Genomic DNA, 16,516 nt, shown 5'->3' with positions numbered 1-16,516 from the left:
GCCCCGCCACACCTCCCGGCAGCCCCCGCGCGTCCCGGTCCCGCCACACCTCCCGGCAGCCCCCGCGCGTCCCGGTCCCGCCACACCTCCCGGCAGCCCCCGCGGCCCCGCCCCGCCACACCCCCGCGATGGCCCCGCCCCCGAGCCCCGCCCCTGCCCCGTGGTTCCGGGTTCGATCCCCGGCCCCGCCCGCCGCGTCCCCGCCGGACCCCCCGATCCCCCCGCCCGCCCTCCCCGGGACAGAGCCGCTGCGCGGGCGCCCTGCGGGGATCCCTTGCGGGGACGGTGTCCGCTCCCGCTGGGTCGGTGCCGGAAGCGGTGCGGACCCGCCCGGTGCCGCCCCGCCCCGGCGCGCTCCCGCCGTTCCGCCCCGCGGGGACGCGCAGACCCGCCCGGCTCGGCTGGACTGTCCGGTAAGCAGCGGCACCGGCAGCGGGATCGTGAACGGAGGCGGTGAGGCTGGCGGGGCGCATCACGGCTGGTCCGGTCCCGGTCCCGGTCCTGGTCCCGTCCCAGTGCCCCTACCCTCCCGGTGCCTCCCGTCGCAGTCGGTGCTGTCCCCGCTCCCCGCACGCTGCTCTCACCGAGCCCCCTCCATTCCGCTCCCTCCGCTCCCTCCTCTCCCGCCCCGCCCGCCCGCGGCAGCCCCGGTCCGGTCCCGGTCGGGTCCTGCCCCGCCCTGGCAGCCGCAGGTCCCGGCGCGGCCGCGGCTCTGCTTTCCCCGGTTCCTCCCGGGGTCCCAGCCGCGCTGCGGGGGTTCAGGGGGCTGTGCCGTGTCCCGGGACTCGGCTCTCCCGGTACATGCTCCGGTGCCTCGGCTCCTTCGGCTGCAGGTGGAGCGATACCCAGCCCGGGCGCCCCGGCACTCCGGACCCCTCCCGCCACCCTGGCACCCCTGGTACCCTCCCGGCCACCCCGGCACCATCCCCCGGCCGGCAGCGGTGCCGCCCGGGACGCTGAGCCCCGGTCCCGCCCCGGAGCTCGGTGCGGGGCGGTCCCGGGTGCCGCTGGGTCCCGGGGCAGCGGGAGCCCCCTGACCCACGCCCGTCCCTCTCTTGCAGCGAGGCCGCTCCATGCGCTTGCCCCGCGGCGCCTGAGCCCGGCAGCCCTCGGCAGGTGAGTGACCGGGCCGGGACCCGCTCCGTGTCCCCGTCGCACGCCCGGAGCCCCCCGCACCCCCCGCTCCCCGCCTGCGGAGCGCTCCGGGGGTCCCCGGGGCCGGGAAGGGCTCTGGGTCATCCAGCCGCCCCCACCGTCCAACGGGGGCCCCGAGGGGCCCGGGGAGCCGCGCGGTGCCCGCTGAGCGCCGCCGGTGCCGGGGCACTGCCCCTTGCGAAACCATCCGGGGTTGAGCAACGCCGGGCACGGCTCCAGCCCGGGCTCTCCCACGGAGCGTGGGCTCCCGTGGCCCCGCAGCGCTCCCCGGGGACGGGGCAGCAGGTTTGGGGTGCGCGCAGGTTTGGGGGGCTGCGGTGCCCGTGGTGCCTCTCGCCAGCCGCACAGACCCTTTTGCTCTGCGGCACGGTGTCAGGATTTGGGGTCGCTCCGCAGTGGAATTTTGTTGGCAGCTCGCGGTGCTGCGGGAAGGGCTCCGTGCCTGCCCCGTCCCCGCGCGGAGGGGGCTCCAGCTGGGAACCTGCTGTCGAGCCCTTCGGGGTCGCTGCACCACTTCAAGCGCTTGCCAAAAAGCCGGGATTTGATCGTTCTAACGATCCGCCTCCCCGCCGGCAGCCCTTCCGCCGCTCCTCGGGGAGCGCTGTACCTGCCTTGTCACCTGCGCCGGGCGGGCGGCGACACTGCGGGACGTGGGGCTGCGGGAGGGCTCCCAAGCACGGGCTGGGGCACCCTCCCGGCACCTCCCGTGCCCCGGGCAGGGCTGAGGCTGGCCCGGGTGCCCCCGTGCCTGAGCGCCGTCCCGGGCGGCGGCAGGGAGGGGACCGTGGGAGCCGTGTCCCCGCGCTGTCCCCGTTTCAGCCCCCACAGCGGCAGCCTGTCATTAGACGGGACGGGGCGGCCGCAGGGCCGGGCTGGCTGCCCGAGGGCGCCGCGCTGGGGCATTCCAGGGGCGCCGGGCCAAGAGGGTGGCACTGCCCTCCCCGGGGTGGGACCCTGCGCTCGCCGAGGGGGTCGTGTCCCCTGTGTCCCCAAACACGCCTGGGGCGGGAGCGGGGTCGCCACGGGAGCCACGGCGGAGGACTTGGCAGCGCTTCAGTGTTTGGATCCGGGCTGCTCCAGGGAACAAAGGCTCGCGCTCCCGCCGCAGCTCCCGCGGGTTGTTTTCCTCCGGAGCCGGTATAAAACTGCGGGCTGCGCTCGGCAGCCCCGGGCACGGCGCCGCTGCCCGCGCTCCCGCTCCGGGCCCGCCTCGCCCCTGCCGGGCCGGGGGTCCCGGTGCTTCCTGCCGGGCAGGACCCCGGCCGGGGCAGCTGCCGGAGGCTCGGCGGAGCGGCTCGCGGGTGATGGGGTGAGTGGGGCCGGGCCGGTGCGGGACCGGGGCTGGCACAGCGGGAGCGACCCCTCCGCGGTGGGCTCCGACAGCCGAGGGGGGTGGGCGGTGGCCAGCCCTGCCGCAGGGGACAGAGTGGCTGTCCCTGCGTCCCGACCACCCCTCCACGATCCCGTCCTGCAGGAACCAAGCTGTCAGTGCTGTCGGTGCTGGCAGCTGTGCCTGTCCCCTCCTGGGGCTGGGATGGGGACAGTGGCAGGAGGCTCCTGCAGGGCTGGTGCTGTGGGGGGATCCCGGCCGCGCTGAGGTGGCAGAGGGGTGGTGGAGGGTGCCTGGCGCATCGGTGACCGTGGCAATGACCGCGGTGGTGGCACCATGTGGGTGCAGAGCTGTGACTCATCTCCAGATCCGGTGGTTTGAGGTCGTGGGCAGAGGTGTGGGCGGGTGAGGTGAACATTTTTGGTGTTGGTTTCTGGAGTTTCAGCGTGGGAAGCTCTGCCGGGTGGGAGCCAGTGGTGTCTGGCCCGGCTCTGTCCCGTGGTGACAAGGGCTGCAGGGTCCCAAGTGCCCCTGTTGGGTGGCATCTGGGGGCACACTGGGTGCCAGTGACACTCAGGGGTTTCTCGGAGCAGCCAGGTGAGATGGGGCAGGGAGCAAGGGGCTGCAGGGAGCTGGGGTCCTCCCATCTTTGGGGGTGGCAGAGTGCTGGGGCGCCCACTGGGCCTCTATTTCGGGGTGCAGGGCACTGGGGGTCTTCTGACTTCCCTGTTCCATGGGCACGTCTGCCCAGGGGATGGGCACAGCCTGAGCTGTGCTGGCCTCGCCCCAGCCATTCCTCCTGCCTGGCACATGCCGTGCTGGAGGTGCTGCCAGCCAGGAAGCAACAACAGACACGGTGTGCTGTTCCTTGTCACCAAGGGGGCAGCTGGTGTCACCACCAAGGCTGGGGAATGTGCTACGGGGGTCACCATCAGCCTTGATGCCAATGTGGGCTCAAGAATGGGTGGCACATGTGTGTGCACTGAGCCCATGCCAGGGATCTGCCCGGTGACACAGTGGTGGCAGGAGATGTTCTGGCAGGAGTCCTGGTGCTGCTGCTAGTGGGGGCACTGGCATGGCAGAGTGGGCAGGAGGACACTTGCTGCCCTGGGGGTCCCCACACCCAGTCTTGTCTCTTCTCATGGGGTCTTGGCTCTGTGCTATGAACATGGCTGTCCTGGTGTGGATGTGTGCCCTGGCTGCCCAGGCCGTGGGTGCCTCAGTGTGGACATGGCTGTCCTGGTGTGGATGTGTGCCCTGGCTGCCCAAGCCGTGGGTGCCTCAGTGTGGACATGGCTGTCCTGGTGTGGATGTGTGCCCTGGCTGCCCAGGCCGTGGGTGCCTCAGTGTGGACGTGGTTGTCCTGGCTGTGATTGTCCAGGATGTCCTGTTGTGGCTGCCCACGATGTGATTGTCCCAGTACAGCTGTGGTTGTCCCGCTGTGGACAGGCTGTCCAGGACATAACTGTGCAGGTGTGGGCAGGTGTATCCCGCTGTGAATGCCAGCACCCTTGTCCCACTTCCCACCGGTGCTGGCGGTGCCGGAGGTGGCTCCCGGCACAGGCTGGGAGCTCCGGGGCAGCCCCGAGGCGGTGTGGGGCCGGGGCCGAGCCCTGTAATCGCCTCAGCAGCTCAGGCAGGCCGGGGCCGGTCCCAGGAATGTGACTCCGGCGGCGCGGGAGTGGCCGTGGCAGCGGCGCTGGGCGCCCGTGGCAGCGGCAGGTCATTCCCAGCGCCCGGAGCGCTCCTGCCCCGCTTATCGCTTATCGGGGCGGCCCGGCCTGCACAAGGGGCCTTTGTGCCGCGGGGCGCGGCCGGTGCCGGTGCCAGCACCGACACCGGCACGGTGCCTTCGCCGCCATGGTCTCGGCTGTGTGTCCTGACCCCTGTGCCCGGCGGCAGGGCGAGGTGGCGGCGCTGCAGCTCCGTGTGGTGGCCGTGGGACTGTCCTGGCGTGTCTGTTCTGGACCCGACCCCCATGCCAGGGTGCCAGAGCGTCCCGGGAGTGGGGCTGGCCGCAGGGCACCAACCAAGGCTTGTTCTGGCCCCTTTCCACGGGGCTGGCGCGAGCCCTGAGCCGTTCCCGGCCGCCACTCGTCCGTGACTCAGCGATGGAAAGCAGAAGTGTCCCCCTGTCCCCCCCAGCTCTCCGTCATCCTTTCCAGCGGGGTCATGCCCCCGGCTCCCGGGAGCCACATGTCCCCAGTGTCACCATCCCGCCGGGCCCGTGCTGTGGCACCTGGGGGCCGGGACCCCCGTTTCGGGTGTTTTGGTGAAAGCACGACGTTCCCGAGAACAATCCCAGTGTGTTCCCAAACTAATCCCGAGCTGCCCACGAGATTAAGCCCAAAAAGCTGCTTAGTGCCCACAGCGGCGGCACCGTCCTGTGCGCCCGGCGAGGCGGTGGCCCAGCCGCGGGTCCCCCCGAGGGAGGGTCCCATCCCGAGTTTGGGGGGGTTGAGCGCTGGCGGCGGCTTGGCGGGCGCCCCAGGAGAGCGGCGTGGCAGGGCGGATAATCTGCCTGCTGGAATGTGGATGTGCTGGCTCCGGCCCCGGACGGGAGCGGGGATTAGGGGGAAGCCGGAGCAGGGTAGCACCGAATTTTGGGAATAGGTGGGATTCAGGGCTGCGGTGAGGCTCGGAGCCGCAGCCTCGGCACTCACCTCGCCGCGGCCGCCGTGCTGGCACCCCAGCGGTGCCGGTGACGGGACCCCAGCGGTGCCGGTGACGGGACGGTGATGCCACCCATGTGAGACGCAGTCATCCGTCACCACCCTCCCCGGTGCCCCCGTCACGTGGGCCACCTCCCGTGGCAATAAACGCGGCACGCCGGTGCCACAGGGGTCAGCGCGGGGCCGGGCAGCTGCCAAGGGGCGAACGTGGGTGGAAGCTGGGCCGGGCTGGGGAGACGGGGGAGGGCTGTGGGCGTTCGGCAGGGTCGGGAGCTGCGGTGCCCCCCGAGTGTGGCACGCTGCCCGCGCCCCGCAGGGTTGGGTGCCTGCCCGGGGTCCCGCTGCCCCGACTCCGCTCCCCTCCCCGCGTTTGTCTTGGCCGCGGCTCTGCCATTCCAGCCGGTGGCCAAGACAAACCAGCCCGGAGCCAGCGCGGCCCGAGGAGGGGCAGCCCCGGCCCCGCCCGCGGCACGGCCCGGGGCACCCCTGATCCCCCGTGTGCCCCCAGGTTATGCTGCCCCGAGAGCGTCCCCTGAGCCCCCGAGAGAAGGAAAAGGGCTAAGCCGGCCGCGCCGGGGGCCGTGCCAGCGCCATGACCCACTCCCAGGTGTCTTCCGAGCTTCACCACATCGTCTCCTCAGCCTTCCAGAGCGTAAGTGCCACCGCGGGGCGGGGGATGAGAAGCTGCAGCCCCCGACAGTGCCTGGAGGGGTGACGGGTGTCATGGCACAGCCCTGACAGTGCCTGGAGGGGGGACAGGTGTCATGGCACAGCCCTGGCAGTGCCTGGAGGGGGGACGGGTGTCATGGCACAGCCCTGGCAGTGCCTGGAGGGGTGACGGGTGTGATGGCACAGCCCTGGCAGTGCCTGGAGGGGGGACGGGTGTCATGGCACAGCCCTGGCAGTGCCTGGAGGGGGGACGGGTGTCATGGCACAGCCCCGACAGTGCCTGGAGGGGTGACCAGTGTCATGGCACAGCCCCTGGCAGTGCCTGGAGGGGGGACGGGTGTCATGGCACAGCCCTGGCAGTGCCTGGAGGGGGGACAGGTGTCATGGCACAGCCCGTGGTGCACCGGGGGGATGCCTGTCTGCGGGGCTGTGGGGTGCTGGCAGTGCCCATTGTTCCTACCCCGGCCCCTGGCTCAGGTGTGGGGCAGGGCTGTGAGTGCTGGCAGTGCCCAGTGCCACCTGCCCCATTGCTCAGCCCCCGGGGCAGGGCTGTGGGTGCTGGCAGTGCCCAGTGTACCTACCCTGGCTCAGGTGTGGGGCAGGGCTGTGGGTGCTGGCAGTGCCCAGTGCCACCTGCCCCATAGCTCAGCCTCCGGGGCAGGGCTGTGGGTGCTGGCAGTGCCCAGTGTACCTACCCTGGCTCAGGTGTGGGGCAGGGCTGTGGGTGCTGGCAGTGCCCAGTGCCACCTGCCCCATAGCTCAGCCTCCGGGGCAGGGCTGTGGGTGCTGGCAGTGCCCAGTGCCACCTGCCCCATAGCTCAGCCCCCGGGGCAGGGCTGTGGGTGCTGGCAGTGCCCAGTGCCACCTGCCCCATAGCTCAGCCCCCGGGCAGGCCAGGCCAGCCGTGCCAGGGCGGCGGGCGCCCTTGGGGCCGCGCGGTGCCAGCGCCGCCGGAGGCCGGGCGGTGGCGGTGCCCGCGGTGCCAGCGCTGCCCTGGCGGCCGTTTCTGGCCGGGTTAATAATTGAGCCCCGTGTCACGCCGCGGCCGCCCGGTGCTGCTGGCGAGCCCCGCCGCCCGCACGTGACCGGGGATGGGACCGGCCCCATCCTAATGGAGTTCCTCCGGGGCTCCCGGGTAAGCTGCGGCCTAGGGGGGCTCTGGGGGCTCTCTCTGCGCTGCCAGCCCAGGGCACCGTGCCCACCTGTGCCATGGTGATGCCAGGTGCCCGACAAAGGTGGGGTGGGTGCTGCTGGGGTGCAAGATGGAGCCCGGCAGGTTTGGGGCCAGGGGGCCATGGCCAAAGGGGCTTGGGGGTCTGGGGGATCAAAGGGGGCACAGGATGGTGGGAGGGAGTTGGCAGGAGTGGGGGATGCAGGTGCAGGATGTGCTCTGATGCCACCCCTGCCGTCACGTGGCAGCCTCTGTGTGCCGGGGTGTGATGGGGTGGCGTGGGCCATCACCTGGGTCACCCCACTGCAGAGTGACCCCCTGTGTCACCCTCCGGGTAACCCCCCTGGGAGCCCAGGGTCACTGTGCAGTGGGGACGGGTATGGGGCACCTGTGCCCAAACTGGATACCTGGGCTGGGGTTCATGTGGGGTGGCCATGGCACAGCCCTGGACCCGCAGGTGCTGCTGGGGTGCCCACTCGGGGTGCTGGCAGCTCCCCCCCGCTGTCCCTGCAGGCAGACCCTGGTGCCTGGGGTGCCCCTGTACCCCCTTGCCTCCCCAATTCGGGGGTCCCGGGGTCACTGGGTGGGGCCGTGGCGGGGGGCTCGGCTGTGCAGCCCCCGCCGGGGCTGAGGGGTGCACGGCTGGCGGGGATTTACCGGGGGTCGGTGCAGCCCCGGGGATGGGAGCGCGGCCGTGGGCTCGCTGCTCTCGGGGCAATGGGAGCCGGGCCCGGGGAGCCGGTGGTTCAGGGGCTCGGAGGAGGGGCCGGTGGCTCCCGGGTGTTGGTGCGTCCCGAGGGGCCGGAGGTGGCGGGGGATCGGCGCATCCCGGGCGGGCCCGGTGCATCCCGGGGCGAGTCGGTGCATTCCGGTGGGGGCGGTCGCTCGGGGCCGCCGCCGGTGCCGCGGTGCCGCCGGTGCCCTCTGCGTTCGCCGTCACCTTGAGACGGGCGCGAGGCGGCTCCGTCAATATTTGGCAAGGCCGGGACGGAGCCGCCGCCCCCCCGGTTCCCTCCCCCGCCCCCCCCCCCGCTCTCCCCCCACCCCCGGCCCCATCCCCGGCCGGTCCCGCCGCTCCGATAAAGCGCTGCGGGAGCTGCGGAGGGAGCAGCTCCGCCATGACTCAGGTAGGACCGGCCGGGGACGCGCCCCCCGCAGCCCCCGCAGCCGCCAGCCCCGCATCCTCCGCACCCCCCAGCTCCGCATCCCCCGTGTCCCCGCAGCCCCCGGTGCCGCGTTACCCCCACAACCCCCCCGCACCCTGCACGTCCCTCTGCGCCCCCAGCCCCGCCCCCTGCCCCGCAGCCCCTCCCCCCGAGCCCACCCTTGGCACCCCCCGGCTGGGGGGCAGCGGCAGCGCGGGGCGGGGGGCACAGAGCTGGGGGCTCGGCGGGCAGGGGCTGGGACAGCACCGGGGGGGGCACGGCACGGGGGCACAGCACTGTGGGGGGGGCACGGCACCGGGGCACAGCACTGGGGGTGCCGGGGCCGTCCAGGGGCATAGCACTGAAGGGCTGGGGTGGTACAGGGGCACAGCACTGGGGGGGCTGGTCCCATTCTGAGGAGAGCAGGGCAGAGGATGCCCGGGGCACAGCCCAGGGCCCGGGGCTGGGCTGCTGTGGCACATGGGGTGCTGTGCCACGTAGGGTAGAGGTGACACCGGCGCACAGCGCTGAGGCCGGGAGTGCTGGGGTGCGTAGGGTGGGATGATGCAGGGGGTGCCCAGCCCAGAGCAGGGGTGCCCAGGACAGGGCAGGGGTGCCCAGCCCCTGGGTGCCTCCGGGGCTCAGACAGCCCCTCGGGGCACCTGTCTCGCGGGGCTGCGTGGCCGGGGCGCGCTGGGGCCGGGGCACGGTGGGTGGCAGTGCCACCGTGTGCCCGCTCATCCCCGCTGCCCTCCCGCAGCCTGAGCAGGAGGCGCTGGGCGCCGGCTCACCTGCCTTCGGGGAGGAGGAGGAGGAGAAGGACCTGAACAAGGCCCTGGGCGTGGAGCGCTTCGAGGAGATCCTGAACGACGCCCACCCCCGCAACGCCGAGGAGGCCGGGCGCAGCTACGGCGAGGAGGACTTCGAGTGTGAGCGGGGCCAAGGGCGGGCACGGAGCAGGGAGCGGGCAGGGGGCGGGCAGGGGTCAGGCAGGGAGTGGGGAGCTGGCGGGAAATGGGCAGGAAACACAGCACCAACTCCCGGTCCCCCCAGACCACCGCCAGTCGTCCCACCACATCCACCACCCGCTCTCCACGCACCTGCCCTCGGACGCCCGCCGCAAGAAGGGGATCCCGAAAAAGGGCAAAAAGAAGGCCCGGCGTGCCTCTGTCCCCGGAGAGACCCCCACCATCGAGGAGGCTGAGGAGGATGAGGATGACGCGGGCGACACGGAGACGGAGCGGTCGGCAGAGGAGCTGCGGCAGCCCGGGCCGGCCGAGGCGGTGCAGGTGAGGGCAGGGCTGGGGTGGGGGCAGCGCTGTGCCCCCCTGGCTCAGCGTGCCTGGGCACAGCTGGGCACCGGAGGAGCCGGGGCCGGTGCTGCATGGCCAGGGAGACACGGCTCCCCAGCAGCAGGCTCACCTGCTGTCCCCCCAGTTCTTCCTGCAGGAGGATGAGGCGAGCGACCGGCAGGCAGAGGAGCCGGCGGCCCCCGCGGCACTGCCCGGCTCCCCCCCTGAGCCCCGAGGGGGCACGGCCCCGAAGGAAGCCCAGGCCAGCAGGTGAGCCGGGGTTGGGCTGTGCTGGGGCTCCTGGGGAGCGGGGAGCATCCTATGGCTGCCCCATGGCAGGGTGGGGGCTGGACAGCCCCTTCCCGTACCCCGTGGCAGGCCTGGGGTGCAGAGGGGGCTCAGCACTGAGCTGGGCTCCTGCCTTGCAGCCCTGATGCAGAGCAGGGGGCCCTGGGGGAGGGGGCAGCCGCCGAGGCCGGGTCCCCAGGCCGCCCTGCACCAAAATCCCAGCCGGGGCACCGCAGCTACAACCTGCACGAGCGGCGCTGCATCGGCAGCATGACGGCCGCAGAGCAGGACCGCTACCAGAAAATGCCCACAGACGAGTCGGAGGCACAGACACTGGCCTCAGCTGACCTGGACTACATGAAGAGTGAGTGGGGCTGTGCCCCGGGGGCTGCCCTGGTGGCCACTCTGTGTCAGGAGAGTGGGCTGGGACAGTGGAGCGGGGCTGGGGATGGTGGGGCTGGCATTGCTGGTGCTGGCATTGCTGGGGATGGTGGGTTTGGGACAGTGGGGCTGGCAGTTCCAGGTTTCCTTGTGGCTGCAGCCAAGCTGGGCTGGGTGCAGGCACTGACTCTGCTCCCAGTGCTAAGCACAACCACAAGGCACCCATCCCTGGTGCCAGGGCTGGGCTGAGTCCCTGTGAAATGGCCAGGAGCCAGGAGCTGGAGCCAGTGACAGCAGTAGCAGTGGTGGTGGCTCCCCATGGCACTCAGCAGCCCCAGGGATTCACAGCCCAGGACTCTCAGGGTGGTGGGTGATGCTTTTGCTATGGAGCTCCCAGGGGAGCACAGCCAGGGCAGAGCTCATGTGCCAGTGGCCATGGGTGGGCCTTGGCACATAGGGAGCAGGTGACCCTGGTGCCAGGAGCCACCTCGATTGGTGGCATTGCTGGTGGTGACCCGGTAACCCCCCAAAAGCTGCAGCACTTGCCTCCAGCAGTGGGATGATGGCTCTGCCCTGAGCTGTCCCTGGCAGGACACATCCCACAGCTCCATGGGCACCTGTGCCAGGGCTCAGTGTCCCCTGTGCTGGGGTCTGAGGTGCAGGGCCCCACATCTGAGGGCTCAGTGTCCCCTGTGCTGGGGTCTGAGGTGCAGGGCCCCACACCTGAGGGCTCAGTGTCCCCTGTGCTGGGGTCTGAGGTGCAGGGCCCCACACCTGAGGGCTCAGTGTCCCCTGTGCTGGGGTCTGAGGTGCAGGGCCCCACACCTGAGGGCTCAGTGTCCCCCGTGCTGGGGTCTGAGGTGCAGGGCCCCACAGAGCGGTCACCCCCCATTGCTGACCCCCCCAGGTCACCGGTTTGAGGACGTGCCAGGCGTGCGCCGGCACCTGGTGCGGAAGAGCGCCAAGGCACAGGTGGTGCACGTCAGCAAGGACCACAAGGAGCCCAGCACGCGGCAGCGCAAGCAGGACCGGCAGCCCCACGAGGTGCAGGGCACGGGGTCTGGGGTCCTGGGCAGGGCACGGGCAGGGATGGGTCCTGGGGTCCCAGCACTGACCCTGCTGTGCTGCAGGTGTTCGTGGAGCTGAATGAGCTGGTGGTGGACAAGAACCAGGAGCTGCAGTGGAAGGAGACGGCGCGCTGGATCAAGTTTGAGGAGGACGTGGAGGAGGAGACAGACCGCTGGGGCAAGCCCCACGTGGCCTCCCTCTCCTTCCGCAGCCTCCTGGAGCTCCGCAAGACCCTGGCCCATGGTAGGGAGGCAGGGACCACCCTGTGGGCCCCACGGTGAGTGAGGTGGGGTCCTGTCCCTGCTGGCCCCAGCGCCCCCTCTGTTGTCCAGGGGCCGTGCTCCTGGACCTGGACCAAAAGACGCTGCCGGGGGTGGCTCACCAGGTGGTGGAGCAGATGGTGATCACGGACCAGATCCGGGCTGAGGACCGTGCCAACGTGCTGCGGGCGCTGCTGCTCAAGCACAGGTGGGCGTGGGGGGCACGGACACAGCCCCTTGGCCCCGGGCCCTGCTCCCTGAGCTGTGGGGCTGATGCTGTCCCTGGGATCCTGGCAATGGCTGTGCCACCGGGCACCACGGACAGCCCTGGCCCTGTCCCGCAGCCACCCGAGCGACGAGAAGGAGTTCTCCTTCCCGCGGAACATCTCGGCGGGCAGCCTGGGCTCCCTGCTCGTGCACCACCACAGCACCAACCACGTGGCCGAGGGCAGCGAGCCGGCCGTCACCGAGCCCCTCATCGCCGGCCACGCCGGCGAGCACGACACGCGCATCGACGTGGAGCGGGAGGTGGGTGCCACGGCCCCTGGCCTGCCTGTGCCCTGTAAGGGCCCTGACCCTGTCCCCCACTCTGCCCCACAGAGGGAGGTGCTCACCCCCACACCCCCGGCCGGCATCACTCGCTCCAAGTCAAAGCATGAGCTGAAGCTGCTGGAGAAGATCCCGGACAACGCTGAGGCCACAGTGGTGCTCGTGGGTATGGAGGGGTGGGCAGGCCAGGGGTGTGGGCACCACATGCCAGGCACCCTGGTGACCTCTGTGCCCCCTGTGCCCCCCAGGCTGTGTGGAGTTCCTAGACCAGCCCACCATGGCCTTTGTGCGGCTGCAGGAGGCCGTGGAGCTGGACGCAGTGCTGGAGGTGCCTGTGCCTGTGCGGTTCCTCTTCGTGCTGCTGGGCCCCAGCAGCACCCACATGGACTATCACGAGATTGGGCGCTCCATCTCCACACTCATGTCTGACAAGGTCCCTGCCCCGGGGCACGGGGGTCCTGTGGGCGGGGGGCTTGGGCTGTGCCCAGCTGACGGGTTTGGGGCTGTGCCAGGATGGGGTTCAGGAGCTTGAGGCTGTGCTGGGCAGGGGTCTCAGGGTTTTTGTGCCTGGCTGGAGTTTCAGGGTCATGCTGGGACTATGCTCTTGAGACAGGACTGGACTGGGGGCTTGAGGCCGTGATGGGGCAGGCAAGTCAGGACTCAGATGGGATGGGCTGGAGGGCTCAGATTATGCCAATGCTAGGATCTCAGAGAAATGCCAGGATGAGGGCCTGGAGTCCTGTCAGGGCTAGGGAGTGTGGGGCAATGCCAGGATGCCAGTTAGCCTTGCTGTGTTGGGGTCTTGTGGCCACCCTGGGGTGGGGGCCAGGGCTGTGCCAGGGTTGGGGCTTAGGGCTGTGCCAGGACCAGGGGCATACTGAGGCCTTGGGGTCAGGGCTGCGGAATACTGGGCTCTCAGGAGCCACAGGGCTGTAGTGTGGGCACTGACCCTGCCGTGGCCCCCCCAGCAATTCCATGAGGCTGCCTACCTGGCCGACGACCGTCACGACCTTCTGAATGCCATCAACGAGTTCCTGGACTGCAGCGTGGTGCTGCCGCCCTCCGAGGTGCAGGGCGAGGAGCTGCTGCGCAGCGTTGCCCACTTCCAGCGCGAGATGCTGAAGAAGAGGATGGAGCAGGAGCGGAGGCTGCTGCTGGAGCCCAAGTCCCCTGAGGAGAAAGGTGCCAGGGCTGGGGCCAGGGCGGGGTTTGGGGTGTGCCAGCTGTTGGGGTCTCACTGTCTGTCTGTGCATCCGCTCGCCCCCAGCTCTGCTGAAGCTGAAGGTGGTGGAGGACGAGGCCGAGGAGGACGATGACCCCCTGAGGCGCACGGGCCGCCCCTTCGGGGGGCTGATCCGGGACGTGCGGCGGAGGTACCCCCACTACCTGAGCGACTTCCGCGACGCGCTGGACCCCCAGTGCATCGCTGCCGTCATCTTCATCTACTTCGCTGCGCTGTCGCCCGCCATCACCTTCGGGGGGCTGCTGGGTGAGTGCGGGTGTGGAGCCTGCCAAGGGTGGTACAGCTGCACGGGGCTGCTGCGTGAGTGTGGGTGTGGAGTGTTCGGGGGGCTGCAGCTGTGGGGGGCTGCTGCGTGAGTGCGGGTGTGGAGTGTTTGGGGGGCTGCAGCTGTGGGGGGCTGCTGCATGAGTGCGGGTGTGGAGCAGCTGCAGGGGGCTGCAGCGGTGCTGGTGCTGCCCGCCATGTGTGCTGCGGGGCAGGGCCGTGCCCGAGGGCCCATCCTGATGGTGTGCCTGTGCCTGTGCTGCCGCAGGGGAGAAGACGCAGGACCTGATCGGGGTGTCGGAGCTGATCATCTCCACGTCGCTGCAGGGCGTCCTGTTCTGCCTGCTGGGTGCTCAGCCCCTGCTGGTCATCGGCTTCTCGGGGCCACTGCTGGTCTTTGAGGAAGCCTTCTTCACGGTGAGCTGCTGGGGTCTGCCCTGGGGCTGGGGAGACATCCCCGCAGGCCTCCTGCCAGGGCTCTGCCCCACTGCCCAGGCTCTGTCCAGCCCTGTGACCATCCTGACACCTGTCTGTCCATCTGTCTGTCTGCACGGCTGGGCAGTTCTGCACGTCCAATGAGCTGGAGTACCTGGTGGGGCGTGTCTGGATCGGCTTTTGGCTCATCCTCATTGTGCTGGTCATGGTGGCCTTTGAGGGCAGCTTCCTGGTGCGTTTCGTCTCCCGCTTCACCCAGGAGATCTTTGCCTTTCTCATCTCCCTCATCTTCATCTATGAGACCTTTTCCAAGTTGGCCAAGGTGAGCTGTGGGGGTGAGCCGGAGGGGCTGGGGCAGGGCCAGGCAGGATGGGGCTGAACATCCCACCCTCCTGCTCCAGATCTTCCAGGAGCACCCTCTGCATGGCTGCCTGAGCATCAACAGCTCGGCCGAGGCCTGGGGCAATGGCACTGTGGCCATGGCCAACACCACAGCCCTGGCCAACAGCCCGGCTGCCCGCGGTGCCACCAAGGTCACGGGGCAGCCCAACACGGCGCTGCTCTCACTCGTGCTCATGGCTGGCACCTTCTTCATCGCCTTCTTCCTGCGCAAGTTCAAGAACAGCCGCTTCTTCCCCGGACGGGTGCGTGGGGACGGCCGTGGGGCTGGGGGCCGTGGGGCTGGGCTGAGCCCAGGGGGACTGGGCTGAGCCTGGGGGCCGTGGGGTGAACCAGGAGGGCTGTGGCCAGGCTGGCACTGGTGTTCCCCCAGATCCGGAGGCTCATCGGGGACTTTGGGGTGCCCATTGCCATCCTGGTGATGGTGCTGGTGGACTACAGCATCCAGGACACCTACACACAGGTGAGCAGCCACCCCTCCACTGCCTGGACAGCACGCCTAACCGCCCTGCCTCCAGTCGCTGCGCAGCTCCTCTGTCCCACAGCTGCACCCGCTCGGTGCAGCATCTGACCTTCTCTGTCTCTCTCACTATGGCTTCTGGGGCCCGTGCCTAGAGAGCCTGTGCCCCTCCCACTGTCCTGGCTGCGGGTCAGCAGCTCCATCTGCTCCTAGCAGGGCTGCACCTGCTTGGTGCCAGCATCTGACCTTCTCTGTCTCTCTCACTATGGCTTCTGGGGGTCCCGGTGCCTCCATGGCCCCCTCACTCTATGGGGCACAGCCAGTGCCCTCTGAGCATTTGTGTCCCACTCCCCCTGCAGAAGCTGAGTGTGCCCAGTGGGTTCTCGGTGACAGCCCCAGACAAGCGGGGTTGGGTGATCAACCCGCTGGGTGTGCACAGTGCCTTCCCCGTGTGGATGATGGTGGCCAGCGGCCTCCCCGCCATCCTTGTCTTCATCCTCATCTTCATGGAGACCCAGATCACCACGTGAGTGCACTGGGGGCGGGCAGGGGGCATTGGCGGGGCAGGGGGAGCCCGTGCTGTGCCAACTGTCTGCCCTGGTTCCAGGCTGATCATCAGCAAGAAGGAGCGGATGCTGCAGAAGGGCTCCGGGTTCCACCTTGACCTCCTGCTCATCGTGGCCATGGGCGGCTTCTTCGCGCTCTTCGGGCTGCCCTGGCTCGCCGCAGCCACCGTGCGCTCCGTCACCCACGCCAACGCCCTCACCGTCATGAGCAAGGCCGTGGCACCTGGGGACAAGCCCAAGATCCAGGAGGTGAAGGAGCAGCGGGTCACCGGGCTGCTGGTGGCCGTGCTGGTCGGTAGGTCCGGCCCTCGGGTCCTGAGGGGACTGCAGTGCAATGGGGGGAGGGGGCTGGGGGGCTGCGGTGGGGAGGGGGCAGCGTGGGGAACGGAGGTGGGGCACTCTAAGCCCCGGCCAAATTGGTGTGGCCATCCTGTCCCCAGTGGGCACAGGGATGTGGGACCCTCCCTGCGTGAGGGGGTTAAGCGGGCAGGGGCAGGTGGGGCTGGAGGGCTGTGGTGAGCCCCCTCCCCAGGCTGACGCTGCTCTGGCCCAGGGCTGTCCATCGTCATCGGGGACCTGCTGCGGCAGATACCACTGGCCGTGCTCTTCGGCATCTTCCTCTACATGGGCGTCACCTCCCTCAATGGCATCCAGTTCTACGAGCGCCTGCAGCTGCTGCTGATGCCCCCGAAGCACCACCCTGATGTCACCTATGTCAAAAAGGTGGGGAGGGGGCCTGGGGAGGATCCTTGGGGCAGGACCCTTGTCTGGGACAGCGGCCAGGCTGGGGTACCCTTGTGTGGGAGCACTGCGGTGTCTGCAGGACAGGCTGTGGCAGAGCCTGGTTTAGGGGACACAGGGTGACAGAGTGGGGACTCGGGGGCCCTGTCTGGGGGTGTGGGTGCCCCGGGCCAGGCTGTGCCCGCAGTGGGAGGGCGATACAGACACAGTGCCCCAGCCCTGACAGCCCTCTGTGCCCAGGTGCGCACGCTGCGCATGCACCTGTTCACCGGGCTGCAGCTGGCCTGCCTGGCCGTGCTCTGGGCCGTCATGTCCACTGTGGCCTCCCTCGCCTTCCCCTTCATCCTCATCCTCACGGTGCCGCTCCGCATGTGCCTGCTCAGCCGCATCTTCACCGACCGGGAAATGAAGTGTGTAAGTGGTGGTGT

The 16,516-nt window shown here is 70.2% G+C and overlaps 1 protein-coding gene across 3 annotated transcripts in view; it reads left to right on the top strand.

Moving 5' to 3' along the window:
* Window positions 1-226: 226 nt before the first annotated feature.
* The window catches only part of SLC4A2 (solute carrier family 4 member 2), a 17,175-nt gene continuing 885 nt past the window's right edge, over window positions 227-16,516 (top strand). Inside the window, exons 1-23 of one of the 3 annotated variants that reach the window (XM_064703687.1) lie at window positions 227-413; window positions 1,062-1,116; window positions 5,666-5,809; window positions 8,903-9,071; window positions 9,196-9,431; window positions 9,580-9,704; window positions 9,863-10,086; window positions 11,011-11,147; window positions 11,234-11,414; window positions 11,504-11,639; window positions 11,776-11,959; window positions 12,032-12,146; window positions 12,229-12,413; window positions 12,949-13,162; window positions 13,248-13,469; window positions 13,756-13,904; window positions 14,050-14,244; window positions 14,324-14,566; window positions 14,695-14,784; window positions 15,141-15,307; window positions 15,389-15,642; window positions 15,901-16,070; window positions 16,329-16,502. In XM_064703687.1, coding sequence (XP_064559757.1) covers window positions 5,750-5,809; window positions 8,903-9,071; window positions 9,196-9,431; window positions 9,580-9,704; window positions 9,863-10,086; window positions 11,011-11,147; window positions 11,234-11,414; window positions 11,504-11,639; window positions 11,776-11,959; window positions 12,032-12,146; window positions 12,229-12,413; window positions 12,949-13,162; window positions 13,248-13,469; window positions 13,756-13,904; window positions 14,050-14,244; window positions 14,324-14,566; window positions 14,695-14,784; window positions 15,141-15,307; window positions 15,389-15,642; window positions 15,901-16,070; window positions 16,329-16,502 — 3,630 coding nt within the window. In that variant the 5' untranslated portion in view covers window positions 227-413; window positions 1,062-1,116; window positions 5,666-5,749. Of the gene's footprint in view, window positions 414-1,061; window positions 1,117-5,665; window positions 5,810-8,043; window positions 8,125-8,902; window positions 9,072-9,195; window positions 9,432-9,579; window positions 9,705-9,862; window positions 10,087-11,010; window positions 11,148-11,233; window positions 11,415-11,503; window positions 11,640-11,775; window positions 11,960-12,031; window positions 12,147-12,228; window positions 12,414-12,948; window positions 13,163-13,247; window positions 13,470-13,755; window positions 13,905-14,049; window positions 14,245-14,323; window positions 14,567-14,694; window positions 14,785-15,140; window positions 15,308-15,388; window positions 15,643-15,900; window positions 16,071-16,328; window positions 16,503-16,516 lie in introns of those variants that run through there. The other 2 variants (XM_064703688.1, XM_064703689.1) reach the window with 2 other exon arrangements.

The sequence above is a fragment of the Zonotrichia leucophrys genome, chromosome 2, assembly GCF_028769735.1.
Source record: "Zonotrichia leucophrys gambelii isolate GWCS_2022_RI chromosome 2, RI_Zleu_2.0, whole genome shotgun sequence".
Classification (NCBI taxonomy): Eukaryota; Metazoa; Chordata; class Aves; order Passeriformes; family Passerellidae; genus Zonotrichia; species Zonotrichia leucophrys.
The sequence above is the reverse complement of the archived record's forward strand: the minus strand, read 5'-3'. Positions and strand labels throughout refer to the sequence as shown.